The 17,682-nt window shown below is 35.3% G+C and overlaps 3 protein-coding genes across 4 annotated transcripts; 2 read left to right on the top strand and 1 right to left on the bottom strand.

Annotated features, from left to right (window-relative positions):
• The first annotated feature begins 10,192 nt into the window (after positions 1–10,192).
• On the top strand, positions 10,193–12,225 carry LOC133830385 (putative DNA glycosylase At3g47830). 2 transcript variants are annotated; one of them, XM_062260361.1, is made up of 4 exons: positions 10,193–10,808; positions 11,054–11,254; positions 11,541–11,567; positions 11,642–12,225. In XM_062260361.1, exons 1-4 carry the CDS (start codon positions 10,380–10,382, stop codon positions 11,870–11,872), a joined length of 888 nt encoding a protein of 295 aa, XP_062116345.1. In that variant the 5' UTR covers positions 10,193–10,379; the 3' UTR covers positions 11,873–12,225. The 2 variants fall into 2 exon arrangements, with proteins under 2 accessions (XP_062116345.1, XP_062116344.1); XM_062260360.1 differs by having other exon boundaries at positions 10,198–10,808; positions 11,511–11,567.
• A 1,207-nt stretch (positions 12,226–13,432) lies between these two features.
• LOC133832136 (zinc finger protein GIS3-like) lies at positions 13,433–14,052 on the top strand. The gene is made up of 3 exons (XM_062262519.1): positions 13,433–13,757; positions 13,825–13,927; positions 13,983–14,052. Exons 1-3 carry the CDS (start codon positions 13,433–13,435, stop codon positions 14,050–14,052), a joined length of 498 nt encoding a protein of 165 aa, XP_062118503.1.
• Positions 14,053–14,714: 662 nt separating this feature from the next.
• Positions 14,715–16,667, bottom strand: LOC133828943 (peroxidase 65-like). The gene is made up of 2 exons (XM_062258968.1): positions 15,702–16,667; positions 14,715–15,588 (listed from the first exon to the last, which is right to left on the bottom strand). Exons 1-2 carry the CDS (start codon positions 16,122–16,124, stop codon positions 15,034–15,036), a joined length of 978 nt encoding a protein of 325 aa, XP_062114952.1. The 5' UTR covers positions 16,125–16,667; the 3' UTR covers positions 14,715–15,033.
• Between the last annotated feature and the right edge of the window lie 1,015 nt (positions 16,668–17,682).

The following is a 17,682-nucleotide window of genomic DNA, read 5'->3' as shown; positions in this document are numbered from 1 at the left end:
CTCAAGCACTGGAGCGATTCTAACACATGGGCTACCCTGAAATTCAGGCCTCGCACAAATCACTCCTTCCGAGCAATATTACTTGGCACAAATTCCAAAGAAAACTTGGCTAACCCATAAAATTTAATGGCATACTCTGTCATTGTCATGTTCCTAAACTAGATTCATAAATTTGTTCATCTTTGCAGCTCGAATTGTGTCATTGTAATACTTTTCGTTGAACAACTGTTTGAATTCCTCCCAGACCATCATAACAATTTTTTGCGTCTGAGATACCAATTCTCACCAAGTCCGGGTGTCACCCCATAACATACATGTGGCAGACCACTCTGTCATTACCTGCCACCCTCAAAAGGTCGAGGATGAAGCTGATCATGCCCATCCAGTGCTCAACTCTGAAGTGGATTTAGGCCTCCCTTGAAAGCTGGAGGGTAGTGTCTTTGAAACCTCTCAACCAGTGGTTCTCATGTGTTGTAAACCCCAGGTTGTGTCAAAATCGGTGCCACAACCAGTGAAGCAAAGGAGCAGTGTTCCATGGCAGAACCTACTGTCTCAACCACTTGATCTCTTCTTCTTGTCTTTCTAGTATCACTTGCATATTTGAAAACATATGTTGCCAATTCTAAGGGGCAAGCAGAAGGCCCTGATTATCATTTCTAGCCTTGATATCAATCCTATATGGTCCAATTGACTACCTTGGATGCATAACTTCCAAGTATGTCTGCAATCAATTACTCTGCCCATCAGGCATGATAATCGTACCCAGAAACTGATCCTCAATCAAACCAAACAACCACAACATTCACATGCAGCAACAATGCTAAAACACATGTTTGTAATATTCATAAATTAATCAACAGGCCCTGCTTAAGTAGTATATATCATGCTATCTATTCTAGCATGTAGATAAGGCATATAGTTCAATAGACATTTAAACAGGTATTCAACCCACTAACCACTATACCATGAGTCGAGCTTGTATTCGGTCAATCTTCATGAACCATAAGCCTTGGCAGCTCTGATACCAAGTTGTAACGTCCTAGTATTCCAAGACCATTACACCGTGTGTTTAAAACAATGTTTAACACTATAAGCGAGTCATTTGGACTCAAAAGTGTAATTAAAGCTCAACGGTAGTCTAGGTACTAAAAATTTTGGTCGATAAAATTCAACTTTTCATTTGAACATTGACATGGGATCCCAAAATTTTATAACTAAAGTTAGTTATATTAAACATTACAAAAATAGCTGACCTAAGCGGCAAAATCAAACCACTGTTCTAAGTTCCTCAAAATAACTTGACCTTGTTGGCCAAGTAGACCGAATATGTACACGCCGCTCCAAAGCTCTCCAACTCATGGTTGGTGTAACGACCTGACTTAAAATCCATTAATTTACTAAATACTTCATATTTAAGTAAATTAATGTTTACATGAATCTCTTTAAAAAAAACAAAACTTTTATTGAAAGAAACATGAATTAACACCTTTTTACAAACATGCAACTCGAGATCTTGATATTTCAAATAAATCTATTTTACATGCACGTCGTAAGTAAAAATTAATGTTTAATAAACAACATAAAACCAAAGGTTGAAGCCTTTTATAACAAAAATGCATAAGTAGCACCCTTTTAAACCCCTAGGTCAACCAATCACGACATGTACACATTAGATTGAGCCTGCTCCAACTCATTGCCTCATCTACTATGTTTTTTCCCTTACCTGCAACACAGAGTACCCGTGAGCTAGCGCCCAACAAGAAGAGCTATGTAGGTCACAACCCCAAAGCCCAAACTATGAAAACCTAATTTATATACTATTCATAATCTATACCTTAACATAAATAGAGTTAAAAAATAATTCATATCGTGTCACATCATCTCATCATACAATTGTAAAACGTATTAGCGATGTCATACCGGTCGTAAACCAGTGCTAACCTGGTCAAGTGTGTAACTAAGCACAAGAAATGTAAGCATGCAGTTTATAATAAAGTAAACACGCATTTTCATGACGTAAGCATGTCACACAAGTATACAACAAACAAACAACGTAAGCAAGTGTTGATAGTTTATAGTAGCGAGTGGTGTCCCACCCTAAACTCCACGACCTCGGACACTTACCTGTTCCAATAACTACCCTGTCCAACATCTTACCAAACACCAAACAATGTCATAACATAAACATAGGTTATAACAACTCTGCTCAAGTGTATTCATACCCATGTCAATGTAAGCATGCAACAACGTACATAAACATGCAATATTCATAAACTCATAACATACATAACAAAATCATAACCATAACATACATAAACTTAATTAGATCACATATACATAAATTTGTGCCTTCAAATGCACACCCTGTGTTACAATGACCATTCTTCTTACCTTAATTCCAACAATTAAGTTGATAAAATAATCCAAGTGTGATTCTGTTCAAGCATCTCTAGCCAAACCTAAACAAAACCGATCAAAATCGATTAATACTAAGCTTAGTTCATTATTCTGACTCTAAAGTATTAACATCTAAACTTGTCTTAGGCTCTATGACTGTATATCTTTTCACAAGCTTTCCAACCATATAAAGAACACCCAAATTCGACATCGGGGTCAAAATACGAAACCAAAAAATTATAACAAAAAAATGTATGTGAGTCGCGGCACCTTCCCATAGAGCCGTAGGGCTACTGAAGTCAGAGAACAAATTTCAGCCTAAAATAGACGCATTTGAGCCATAGCACTCATCACTTGATCCGCAGTGTCACTGCGAAAAAAACCCCGAAATTTATGGGATTTCTCAACCCTTTCGACTCAAAACATCCCAAAACACTAGGAAACTCAAATCTGCCTCACAACAGCTATCCTAACATGTTTCTAACCCTTGGAACCCAGATATTAACATCTCTAAACCTATATTATACATTCATCAACCTAGAAACAATAACAACAATCTCATAATTTTAAAAACTTAAATTGACAAAAACCTTAAACAGAAGTTAAACACTTACAGATCAAGATCCAGCCACCAACACTCAAACCCTTGCCGCCTATGAGATTCCTAGCCCTTCAATAGCCTAGGTTGGTGATCTCCTTCAACCTCAAGCTTTAAAAAAAATCTCAGATCAAGAATGAGAGATTGTTCTTGGTCTATTTCCCCTTCCGTCTATCACCCAAAACCAGATCTGAAAATCGTACTAATCTAAACCTAATTTTCTTATTAATATATTATTTAATCTAACCTAATTCGTATAAAACCAAATGACCTTTCTGTCCCCAGCCTCAAATTTATCCTTAATAATCACTTAAGACCCTTATTGCAATTTCCAACCAAAACTAATAGCTTTAACTTTTGATAATTACGCTTTCTATCATAAAACCCATAATTCCACTTTGACCCCCCAATACATAACTTCTATTACACTTTGGCCCCTAATACTTGATGAAACATGTGTGAGTGGATTGCTTGATAGAACACATAAATGAACATACATCATAAATATTGCATATCATAATTCATATAATTAAACACATAATGTCATACAATTTACCATAATACCATTTCTAGTAAAAGTAGATATTACAATTGGCACTTAAACCCTCAATACTTGAAGGAATCGTGTCTTGCCGCTACCATACATACAAATATCATAATCATGAAATAAATCACACATTATCATGAAATAATAATAAAAAAATAATTCACATATGCATCAACATAAATTACCGAATTGCCCTCACAGGCCAAAATTACCACAATACCCATGAAATGTAGAGGCGGATATTACAGTTGGCTACCCATAGCTCACCCTTACCTTCACCATAAAGCACCTGTGAGCCAAGACCCAACAAGAAAATCCCTACAAGGCATAATAATAATTCAATTATTCGTAAGCAATGAACTTATGCTTGAAGGGCAATAAATGCAATCATTCCAATCATATACATCATAAAAATGTTTCACAAATTACAAGTACATTTATTTCAATCATATGAATCATTTACACGCCCAGGAAAATAGCCCAGCCAAATGGTCGAATCGTGCGAGATGCGTACTCAGGCACTCAACTTACGGTTTGTGCCCGGCGAGTGGGGATTGCACCCTGAAACCATACTCGCTTTCACGACCTACGTTCCACATGCTTGCCAAACAGCCCCACGATCAATGTGATGGCCGACCGACCCCACGTTCAACATGATGGAGGAATATAGATTGTACCATACATTCACAGACAATTTAATGTTAGCATGCCTCACAGCCAATCAACTCTATGTGGATATGCCAATTTTCTTACCTCAAGTCCTGAGCAAGTTAACGAGGTGACCCTTAGCACAATCCCTTTCACCTGAGCCTAGCAGCAATCCCTCTAAATTCTTCAGCAACTCTAACTCCCTTAGCTTGATGACGCCCCTAGCAGCCTTCAGTCCTCAACCACAAAATCAATTCCAACTCAGATCACCCCTAGGTTTAGAATTATAGGAGAAGCTCTTCTAAAACCCAAAGAAAGCAAAGGGAGAGAGAGTGAAAAAGAGAACGTGGAATTTTGTTCTGCCTAAGCTGAGTCTTCAGCTATATCAATGAGAAAAGACTATTTTTCCCATGCCATATCTATCTTCCAAGTAGTGGTGTTCGTGGTGCGGGTGGTGCGGTTTTTCTCTAATTTTTTGGACCGCACCGCATATGCAGTTTGAACCATTTTCCAAACCGCAACCCGCACTGCATAGACCTCAAACCGCATAAACTGCACCGCAAAAATGCGGTGTGGTGCGGTGCGGTGTGGGCGGTTTATACCTATCGCCAAATAATTTAACAATTAAATAATATAATTAAGAGAAATTCATAATAAATCTCATAACTATAGAGTGTTTAACAAAATAATTAAATGTACAACAAGCTAATAAACTTTAAGCAAAACAATAAAAATATAACAAAGAAAAAATGTAATATAAAAGTAAATATTATTTTAATTAAGGAGGAATATCTTTAGATTGAAGTAGAATATGTGTTAGCATCCCATGAAACATTATATTTTTTTTTCTAGATATTGTGTATATTATATTATATAAATATTTATGCATTAACTTTAAATGTAGTAAAATTGAAAAAAAATAATATAAAAAAGTCAATATATATAATGATGCTGTGCGGTATGATTTGAACCGCATTTATAAAATTTAAAATCGCAAACCGCACCACACCGCGCGATTTGGCAAAAATACAAACTGCAACCACACCGCGAAGGGTTCTAAACTGCAAATTGCGGTGCGGTGTGATGCGGTATAGGCAGTTTGTGCGGTGTGGGTGGTTTTATGAACACCCCTACTTCCAAGTTCCCAAGGGTGTTCTGGTCATTTGGAACCAATTCCAACTAAACCTTAAATTTCACTTACAATTCCCAATTAATTCCAATAATCCTCAAAATACCAATATTTTCCTAAAATATAACTCATACTGCAATAATTCTCGGTAATCCACCTAATTACCAAAATACCCATAGGCCCACCCCGAGCCGGGTATTTATCGCCATTGTGACCAATTCCCCTTACTTTGCTCAAAAGGACTGACTCGTGCCGAATATCTCAAATACATCCACATAGTAATGCGGTCTCAAACATATAGTACATATAATTACAATTATACCCTCATCGGGTCAAATTTACAAAAGTGCGCCTTTTTAACAAAAGCGGGCCTTTAAGCATATTTAATACACATAAACATGCATACACAATCATATCATAATATAATTCTTACAATCCACATAATCACATATTTATTCAATTAGTTAACACATAATTACTCCATGTGCCCTCCCGACATGCTAATCAAGGCACTAAGCCTTATAGGAATTTTGGGACGTTACAATACTAGTGTATTGATTGCTAGAAATAGGGTATTACATAAGTTGTGGGAAGGGGCTCAATTAGAGACAATGAATAGGGGTGCTTAGACCCTTATGGTATTGTGCGGTAGGTACCCCACCTATGATAGCAAAGTGGAGACGATTTCTGCCTTTGACATTCTTTTAGTCCAGTTCAAGTTCGTGACAATTATTATCGGTTCTGTTCAAGTGCGTGACAATTAAAATTAGGTCTGGTTCGAGTCTGTAACAATTACTATTAGGGTCTAGTTCAAGTCTGTGACCCTCTGTCCGGTTCAAGTTTGTGACATCCAGTCTGGTTCAAGTTCGTGACATCTAACTATGGGTTAAGCATACTTGTAAAACCTAGAAGTGTCGATGAGCAAGTGCAACTCTGGTTACACTCTTGATAATACTTATGTCCTAGGTAACACGAAGGTTACCCTGGTTGGGGATTTAGGGCAGGTTTATTAGTGCTGAGAGTTGGGTCTCCACTATTGTTTGTTTTAAGAGGGCGCCTAAACACCTTGATTCTATTGGCAACTCCCAAGTTGGCTTCTAGGATTTTTGGTTATGAATATTGTTCCTATATAATTCTGCTTATTCTGGGATTTTTTGCGTGCATGATTGATTTGACTATTATCGGGCATAACCATAAGTTTGCCAGGACGCTTTGGCATTCTTGAATTGTCTGTTTAGGGTTTGAGTTTATCTGGAACCCTAATCTGTAAGTGGTTTGATTTCCAGTCAATGACTTGGTCATTGACCCCTGTCTTCTTTTATGATTTCATGTTGTAAGTTTGAACTCACTAAACATTTTTGCTTACCTAGTTATTTCATGATGTAGGTAAGTGTAAGTGCAAATTGGAGCAGTGAGCGTTGAAGTCTGTTGCAGAAGTGTACATGTAGCTTCCCAAATTTGCTAATAAGGCTTAGGGCCTTGATTAGCGTGTAGGGAGGGCAATAATTGATTTAATTATGCTAATATATGAATTTGATGATTATATGATTAGAAATGCATGTTTAGGTGAATTAAATATGCATGTAGGCCCCATTTGGTTATTAGGGGCATATTTATAATTTTAGCCCGTTGTGGGCATAAATGTGAAATATGTGTATATTGTGATTGATACCACGAGTGAGTGGCGATTTATTTGTGATACACAATCCGAGACGGTCCTAGGGAGCAATTTAGCTAAATAGTCACAAGGGGGTCGAATACCTGGCTGGGGAGGAGCCTAGGGGTATTTTCAGAACACAGTTGGTGTTCAGAATTTACCGAGTGACGGGCAGAAACTAAGTAATTATTTGGAAATATCGGGATTAAACGGGGATCTATAGGAGCACTCATGGAATTAGTGGGACATGGCAAATGGCAGAATTCCCCTTGGTGGCATTAAAGGATTGAGGATAGGCTGAGGGGCATTTTAGGCATTTTGGGACTTAGGCAGTTGGGGATTACACTAAGCTACCATATCATTCTGGAAACCAAAAGGAAACAGAGTAGTCAAACCCTCTAGTTTTCTCTCTCTCGGTTCTTCCTCTCTTTCTCTTAGAAACTTATGCAAGCTTTGGGAAATTCAAGTGGTTGAGGTTGTGGATTTGAGGCTGAAGCTTTAGGAAATCTGAAGTTTGTGGCAATTGAAGTTAGCTCAGGGTCGAATCTAGTATCGAGGTAAGCATCTAACTTAATCTTCATGTTGAATTCTGCTAGGATTATACGTTTGCATGAGAGTTTAATTCTAAGTTTGATTTTGGGTGTTTGATAAGTGTGTGGAGTTGTTTGTGGTTTTGTTATGATGTTTAGTTTATGTGAAAGAGAATTCTAGGCCTAAATTTGAGTTTGGCTAATGATTGGGGTGTGAAATTAGGGCTTAGGCTTGAGGAAAAATGCAGAGATGGGGTTGATTTTCTGGGTTTGGGGGCTGGGGTCGTGGCCCTGTTCTTCAAGCACCTTGGCTCGTGTGCTCGAAGAGGCTGGAAAGCCTCTGTTTTACCTAGGCGCGCTGCGGCGTAAGGTATAGCGTGCTTCGGCCCGTGTTCCTCAGTAGAGAGGCATTTTGCCTCTTACTTGGGCGTGTCGCAACTCAAATGCAAAACTATGGCTATTTGAGGGTTTTAAGCTTGGGAACCCAAATATTAAGGCTCGGGAAGGATTCTACTGCCCGATTTGGTAGAATCCAAGGTCTCGGAGGCTAGATTAATATTTTGAAGTTATTTATTGGTTTAGAACTTGATGGATGGTTATTATGAATGCGTTGTGACTAGGTTTTCAACCAAGCTCGGATTAGAGGACTGTGCTCGGGATCGCGGTGCTCAGATAGCTCGGGACACAGGTAAGGAAACTGTTGTACTCATAGAGCAGGACGTGCCCCTATTGTTTGTATTGCAAGGCGCATCCGTAATGTCTATCTTTAGTATGTGTTTAATATCTGTGAATATTATGCTATGTGATGCATGTATGTGAGTGAACAACGAAGGTTGGGAACGGGGAAGGCCGAGAACAGCAAGAAGCCGGGTACGGCAAGGGGCCGGGATCGTCATTGAGCACGCTACGTGCAGGCCGTTAGGGCGAGACCCTCCTAGGGTGCTGGATCCACCCTCTCGGTGAAGACCGCAAACCCATGGCCTGGTAAAGCGCCTGGGATGGCATTGGCCGCTATGTGTTTAGCTCGTTGGCTATTTTGTTGTATACTGTGGATCACTATGCATATGTTATATGATTTGTGTTAAGTTTTCTTAATGGGCTTTGGCTCACAGTGCTCTATGGTGCAGGTAAGGGCAAATGAAAGGTTGACCAACCATGAGTACATAGAGCGTGGAGTGACAGGTACATGTTCGGCCATCCTTGGTTACCACGGCCAGGGTTATTTTGGAAAAAATGTACTGTAATGATTGTTTTGTCGCCTAGGTCGACCTTAAATGTATTTTTGGGTTGTAAAGTATTTTCTAAACAGTATTTTGGGATCCCGTCTGTATAACTTTCTATAATTTCAATGAATGACTAAATTTTCATACTGTATGTCTTTAAACGAGTTTTATTTTAGTCTAGTCATATTTTTAACCTAAAACCTCGATTAGCGTGCTAATGACACATTTTTAACTCACATAGTAACAACTCTAAGGAAGTAGGGCGTTATAGTACATATGGCTCGACCTTTGGGGAATGTTTTGAGAAAATATCTTTTGGGGCTAACACTATTTTATTGGTTATGTTTACTTTAAATGATTAAGAATAGAAGTAACTGGTTAATTGTGCACACACAACTTTCTCTTTTTAAATTTTTTATGTGAATTTTTGGGACATATTTATAATGAAAATGTTATTTTTCGCATTCTTTTGGTTATGTATTTTGGGCCTTTTCACTATTATTAAGTTTTTTTGCTAATCTAAACCTTTACAAAGCTACTATTATTAAGTATTTTGCTATCCCTAGCTTAGTTATTTGATCATTCATTATTCGCTCCAATGAGGATCTAACCACTTTGGTTAGAATAGGGATAATGATTTTTTTTTCTCTTCATCCTAAATTGAATATGTTACTTATATTTGTTGATTGGTATTACATGTGTCTTATCTGCTTTTCAAGCTGAAGCTTTGGCACTCCTAGTGGGACTTAATTGGACTCAACATCTGGGTATTCAACTAAATGATGTTTTTTAGAATCTCTCTTGTTGGTTTCAATCTTGAAGAATAACCCCATGTATCAAAATAAATTTGGTGTATTTTTTTTTTTATATTAAAGCTCTATTATTTAATTTTTTTTGAGGCATCTCTCTTATGTTGGTTGCATTTTAACAATACGACCTATGGATTATCTAAGTATGCCTTTTGTCTAGACAATGAGTTTTGTTAGATGGAAAAAAATCTCTCCTATAGTGTTTTTCATTCATAATAGTCATATATTTTATTCGGACAAAGTACCAGAGATCTTTACATAAAATACTTAATTTGACTAAAAAAAAATTATATTCTTATGGTCAAATATTTATTTTTTCTTTTCAATTTTATGAGTTTAAAGGAAACTTTTATATTTTTATGGTTTTGTTTTGTTTTATTTTTTAAATTGGTTTTATGTTATTTAAGGTTTTTTTAGTTGGTGTTTAGTTGTTATGATATATATTATTTTTTTTTGTTTATTTTGGATTGATGCAGTGAGTTGTTTTTAAATTATTTTTTCAGTTGTTTTATCTCATATCGTATTTTTATAATTATGAAACTTTGAAAATAGTATTTTGAAAACTTTGACTTTTTATTTTGAAAAAAAATTAGAAACAGTAAAATAAAAAAAAAAATGTATTTAAGAAAAAACCCTTTCCTTTCCTTTTTTTTTTTTTTCAGCCCACCATATGATCGTTCATACGACATTAAGTTTTGTCGTTCGATTACAAAAAAGAAGGCTTTTCCCAAGAATTCGCCAAGTACCGGAGAGGAATGATCAAGTATAAATTAATGTCGTACCGGAGGAACACACCGTGACGGGAAGTACCTTCAAAATAAGTGTAAGAAAAAGAGAGCACATGATGAAGGAACCCCGGAAAAGGAAGCAGCTCAAGCCACTTGGCGAGCCACATTCCTTGCCCAAGAAGAAATCTTCAGCCAAACCCACCAAAGATCCATACCCAACTTACGATCCACCAACCCCAGACGAATGCCGAGCCGTACGAGACTCACTCTTGGCTCTTCATGGCTTTCCCCAAGAGTTCGCCAAGTACCGGAGGCAGAGACCAAGTGAAGATCTCCCCCCTGATGAAAATGGCTCTTCTTTTTCTGCGGACGGTGCTCCGAAGCCTGGCCCTTCTGAAAAGGATGACTCGGGTGGTAATTTGACGGAAAAGGAAACTGTTTTGGACGGTTTAGTGAGCACTGTGTTGTCGCAGAATACCACCGAGCTCAATTCACAAAGGGCTTTCGCTTCTCTTAAGTCTGCATTTCCCACCTGGGAAAATGTATGTTTCTCTTTACTCTAGTTTTTTTTTTAATAGATTGTTTTTAATGATTTGGGGATTAATTTTGCTTGTTTTGGAATTTGTTATTGTTATTTTGCTGGGTTAAGCATATTTAAGTTCTGGTTATATAGTGTAATATGCTGTAATTAATTCAAGTCAAATGATTAATGATGAATTATGTGAAGTTGTTTTGATAGTATGTGGCAAATTAACGATGTGTTTTTGTTTTTGGGCATGGGAGCAAGGTTTTGGGTGCTGATTCAAAAAGTATAGAGAATGCTATTAGGTGTGGAGGTTTGGCGCCAACAAAAGCTTCATGTATTAAAAACTTATTGAGTTGCTTGCTTGAGAGAAAAGGGAAGTTATGCTTGGAGTACTTGAGAGACTTTTCAGTTGATGAAGTCAAGGCTGAACTCTCTCTATTTAAAGGAATTGGCCCCAAAACGGTAATCTTTCTAACAATTATATATTTTCCTGTGTTTGTCTTCAATATTGATTATTTTACCTATGAAAACAAAGTAAAAATCGACCAAAAAGTTATATAAGAGAAACACCCTTTGTTGGAACATATCTCAAACTCATTCTTTTCTCTGGTTCAAATGGTATATAAACTATAAAGATTTTTTATTTCTATATTGTTCAAGGGTTTGGTAAAATAATAGGCCATATTATTTTCGTATAAAGATTTAAATTGGATGATAGGTTGCTTGCGTGTTGATGTTCCATCTGCAGCATGATGATTTTCCAGTGGACACACATGTGAGTACTTTATCGGTTCGATTGTTTTCATATAATGCAAATTACATAGTTATACTGAAAAAGATGTAAACCAGGTGTTTGAGATTGCAAAAGCTCTTGGTTGGTTACCAGCTGTGGCTGACAGGAACAAGGCCTATCTTCATCTCAACCAACGTATCCCCAATAAACTGAAATTTGATCTGAACTGTCTTTTATATACACATGGTAAAGTCTGCCGCAGATGCATCAAGAAAGAGGGAACCCAGATAAAAAAAGAATTAAATGATGATTCCTGCCCTTTATTACATCATTGCAGAAGAAGTTAGTTTGGAATCACTTGGCATATTTGAGTGTAAGTATTTTGTAAGACTGCCTTGATTCTGCTTTTCAATTTTTACTCTAAGAGCTTAGCATGCTGCATCTGCTTTCCTTATTAGGGTGAAAAGGACACTGGGTTCTATTTGACTGGTTGTTAAAACTCTTTCACCAATGATTGACTGTACAATTTGCAATGAAGTCAATTCAATCATTAGCCTCCAAAACGTAATTTCCCCTGTTTGGATTTTATATACGAGGTTAGTTGACTAGAACACGTCTAGTTAGATTTCTTTCCTGGAAGTAATACTTCATTTTGAATTCGTGCACCGATCATTTAATAACAGAACTCATATTTTTCGTCTCTTTCATGTGCAAAAGCTTGAAAGTGTGGTTGTCCTTAAAAGTTCATAATTGTCAACTGCAGAAGTTCCTCTATGGAATAGTTTAGTTTAGGCACAACATAGTTTATCAAGTATATATATATATATATATATATATATATGGCGATATTATGTAGTTTACTATACGGTGTAGTCATTGTATCGAATATATAAAACGATGGATCAACGAACTTGGTGAGGTTTAATATGGAAATAGTTACGTATTTGATAAAAAAATTTGTGCATTTAATTCTCATCCGTTGAAGTTTATTTCAACGATTAAGATTATTGACTACATTATCTACTACGTAGTTAACTAAACAATATCTTTGCGCTATATATATATATATATATATATGTTTGGTATAAATATTTAATCCTTTTCACGACTCTACAAAAAAGAGTAGATATGCTTACTTCATGACCCACTTCCACTATTTTAATATCTTTCTTTAAGCAATTATTCCTTCCCAACTTTTGGGTAAAACAGTATGTGAAAAGACTCGCACACCAGAAAAGTTAAGAGAAGCATATAATTGATTGCAGCCTGGCTGCAATCACCATATTGCAAAATGCAGCATTATCAGATAAATAAGTTATTTATTATTCAGTAAAAATAAAATAAATAAATAAATAAAGTGATGGTTCCTCACAAAGACACAACATTTAGGAAAACCATCAAAGAAATTAGTTTTAAAGGTAGTGCTGTTCTCCTAGCTTATATCCTATCGCTTTTTAAATTTTGGTGATACATTACAATATTTTTATTTTTATTTAAACTTGTTTTAAAATGTCCATCAATTCTTATGATATCATTGCCATATTTGTGGTGAAACCGCCAAACCAGTTGTGGGATAGACCATAGATTTTCTCACTAATACCTTTTCGGTTTGGAAATTTGCATACATGGAAACATATTAAAGCTATTGTCCATGTGATATGTATGACTAATACCCGAATTGATTTCTTTATTACATTTTACTTTTTTTAGTTATAACTTCATCTGCACAACTTATCATAATAATGTAGACTACAAATTATAAAATGGATCCACTAGGTTTCAAAGGAAACTAACCAACCTTGTAGGATTTACTTTAACATCAATTAGGGGAATAAGGGAAACACAAAATACTTGGTTCTACTAGTTAAGTCTTTCCTGAAAAACTGACAGTTTACATTTTGGTACTCATGGGAGAAAAAAGCCTTAGATTATTTGGTTTTGAAGTGAATCCTCATGCTGATGGCAAGAGTCATTCGGAAGAAAACAGAAGTTTGATGTCCATAGATGAAGCTGGTTTCCAAGTGGAAGATACTGATGCAAAATCAGATGGTTCAATATGTCAACTAGAGCAAAAGAAGTATAGATGTGAGTTCTGTCATAGAGAGTTCATTAACTCACAGGCATTGGGAGGTCACCAGAATGCCCACAGTAAGGAGAGGCTAAAGAAGAAAAGAATGCTACTACAAATTAAGAAAGCCAAGCTTTATCCTCAACCAAAGGAAAGCTCCACTGGTTTGACTTTTTATCATTCAACCCAATGTTATATAGATATTTCTTCTCCTAAGTTAACTTTTTACAGAGAGCCTCTCATTAGCTTCAACTCTTCAGATCAAAAGCAAGTCTAGATATAAATCCTGTAGCCCTGTGTGGCTAGTTGGTCTCATGTTTCAGTTCCTTGTCATGTACTTGAGTTTTCTACTTTCCAAAGAGTTAATCTCTGTTAATTGATATTTACAGAAACTATTATGTTTGGCTGAAACAAATGAAAGGTAGATTAGTGATTGACAGTGACAACGTTGATCACTGAACTTGGTATGAACTTAAATTATCAATTCCATTTCATGTTTTTAATCTCTTGTACAAAGCCATGTAATGATGTTCCTTTCTAATTTTCTTTTTGCCATATGCATTTTTTGGCATTCTTTCCTTTGATTCTTTCCCTTCTGCTGATTAGATTGCAAATTAAGGAGATTATATAGATCCACCTTCATCAAACATGAGTGGATTTTTTTAATTTTCTGTTTTTATATATATATATATATAGGTTTTTTCTTTGGTAGGGGCTATGTTCCCCTATCACGAATAGTTTTTGGTACAATTTTTTTTATAACCGTGTTTATTTTAATTATTTAGAACATCCTGTAAATTTTCGGAAAATTCCAAATAATTTACAGTGTCGAAAACAAGGTTCAAACAAGACGTTGCATGCGTGACTAATTTTTTTATGCTCATGGAAAACAACATGTTTGAATGTAGTATTCAATACTGTAAATTATTCAGAATTTTCTGAAAATTTGTATGATATTATAAATAATTACAATATACACAATCATACAAAAAATCGCACAAAAATTATTCACTGTTGGAGAATACAAAAGAGGTGCACCCGTGCGCCGCCTCTTTTTCTAGCCCATACTATAGAAACACCCTATATTTATATAGTTACTATTTGCCATCTCTCATCTTTTGTAATCTCAACAAAAGGATACTTTATTCTTGAAGATGGAGAAAAGGAGTTAAAAAGCTCCTTTATAATTCACAAATAATATCTCAAATCACAAAATGTTTATAGTATATCACATATCTATACACGAATTTATATATTATATAACCGCAAAGAAAATTAACATATCAAATCCATTCATGCATAAAATCACTCACACCAGACCTCTAATTCTTTCTAATATTAAGAACTATTCATTTTCTTTCTTCTCATTATAGGAATATAAGGTCATGAGAAACCACTAAAATAATTCTTTTTTTTTTTCTTTCTAAATGCTTTTGAGATTTAGTTAAAAGCATCACACTTTCTCCTAACCTCTCCCTTTCGGCCAGTCTTGACTTCATAGACACTCAATTTCTCCATGGCGTGAGAAAATGCATCGAAGAATCGTTGTTGATCAGTTGCGTATAATTCAATGATCGGTTTTGTTCTTGGATCCTTGAGCATAGCATTGTCTGAAGACAAAAGTCCCAAACCTTTCTTCAAGTTCTTGTAGTACATGTTGTCAAACTTCCCTGGTGTCATAACATCATTGAAGGCAGACATGCCTGGGTCTTTTGTGTAATTGGCACAGGTAATCTTCAATGCTGCGGCAAACAATGGGTGGATCTCTGGGTCAGTAGTGTTGGGTTTGTTGAAATGGAATAACCGGTCGGCGAACTCTTTGCAATGAGAGAATCCGATGGTGTGGGCGCCGGTTAACGCCACCATTTCTTGGACAGTAAAACCTTTGTTTTCAAAGAGTTTGATCATCTGGTCCATGGTGTGATTGACCCTTGGAATGCTTCCTTCTACAAGAGAAGCTTTGGACACCATGCCATCCTTGCGTCCAAGTCGAACCTATGTAAAGATATAATCAATTAATTTTATTGTAAAAAAGAATAGAAAAGAAAAGAAAGAAATCCTAATAAGAACAAACATGCAAAATGGCTAGCTAGTATAGTAGTTAGTACCTTATAAAAAGGGCCACCAACCATGATGATGAGGTCCCGGGTGGTCTGAGCGAGGATGTCTGAACAAGAGACAATGCCAGGGCAAGAAAGCTCAAGAGCAGTCTTGGCACGAACAACAACATCAAATGCATCACCGGGGAGGGAGAAGTTAAGGTCGGCGTCACGTTCGGTGTCCTTGGCATGATTTGAAGAGATTAACACAGAGGCATCGCAACCCTCCACCATGCAGTCATGGAAGAAGAGCCGGAGAGTGCCTGCGGCGGTGGTGGGATTTGATATCTGTTTTGCTGTGACGGTCTCCCTTATGATCTTCCCAAAATCAGGACATTTTTTGTTGTAATAGTCAAGAGAGAGCTTTGATTCGACGATGACGAAAGGACTAAAGGAGAGAAGGACGAGGAGGAGAAGAGGAGGAAACACCATGGCTGAGAAGTGGAATTGAAGATGAAATAGGGGGAGTTTGAGACCTGCCTCCTAGCTAGGTCGTAGTAATTTCCTCAAAGGAGACCTAACTAGCTAGGTAGCCCTTATATTGTTTGGAAAAAAGTAATTGTGTTGAAAATGAAAAGAGAAACTTAAGAAATAATTGGTTAGAGAAAATGGAGTAAAGAGAGTTGGAAGGGAAATAAGGTTGTGAATTTTGTGGAAGGGAGAGATTTTAGGAGAGTTTTTCTAATATTATAATCAAGCTATTTTGTTAGTGTTCTGTTTTTTTTTTTTGCATGAATTCTCACGTAGGGTTAGAGTTTTTATTTTTATTTTTTATAAACAAAATCTCATATTTTGGCATGAGAATAAGAGAGATGAAAGGTACGTAGATAGAATTAGTAAATGAAGATATTGATTATTTTTATTCTATTTTTAAATAAAAATTGAGTAGTTAATGAGCATAAAGAAAACAGAGCCATCTATAAGAAAGTAAATTTGAAAACTATTGTTAACCGAAAATTGGTGTTCCGTAATTAAGGAGACTTTCAAGCATGCATGTTTTCCCTTTGCTTTAGGTGGGATATGATTTTTCTATATATTTAAGTTAATGACAACGTTTATATATATTTATATAGATTCCAATGTAGCTTTGCTTGGGTATTATGTTTGGTGCTATTTTAAATTGAAAATTGGAGTAATTTATAGTATTATTAAAGCAGTTTAGGAATAAAATTGTATTGATGATGTTGTACATTATATTCTAATGTAGAATGATAAAGATGTTAGAATGTTTTCTCCTATATATATTTACTTAGTTTTATTTAGAAACTAGAAAACATAGTTGTCATTCACACAGTTTTTTGTAATGATTAAAAAATATATATTTTTAAATATTTTTTGGGAGATTGTGTATAAGAGATTATTTTTCACCCTACCCGTACTACATGCTCCTTATATAGATACGAAATGACGTCTTGACTGTAATTTTTTTTATGATAATGTTCATTATATAACGAGCCTTATGCATGTTTTCGAGAAATTCTAAATAATTAAAGTGCCAAAAATACAATTCAAACTACTTGTTGTACATGTGTTTTTATTTAATATTAATATTATTTTATACGTTTTGCGTTGTTTTTTTTTGTTTATTATATAAATTTTTTAAGGTTTTTATAGTTTTAGGGTAGAAAATTTATAAATTATGATATTTTGAACAAACATTCATTTTTTTAAATAAATATTTTTATTAATATAACTAATAACGTTCTTAATCAAATTAATGTCATGTGTATACATGTTGATATTTTTAATTGTTAAGATATTTTTGTTTTAAATTTGAAATATTAAAACAATAAATCTTGAAGATAAATGTCATATGATTCATTTATTATTATAATTATTAAAAAAATTAGTTATTTCTGAATATTTTATTTAAATATAAATAAAAATATTTTAATTTTAAATTTGAAATGTGAAAACAATAAAAAGATAAATACAGATGTTTTTTTTTATGTAAATGTCAATTATATGTGATTATTTATTATTATAATTA

The sequence above is a fragment of the Humulus lupulus genome, chromosome 4 (assembly GCF_963169125.1).
Source record: "Humulus lupulus chromosome 4, drHumLupu1.1, whole genome shotgun sequence".
Classification (NCBI taxonomy): domain Eukaryota; kingdom Viridiplantae; phylum Streptophyta; class Magnoliopsida; order Rosales; family Cannabaceae; genus Humulus; species Humulus lupulus.
Note: the sequence above shows the minus strand (reverse complement) of the source record. Positions and strands in the feature narration are given on the sequence as shown.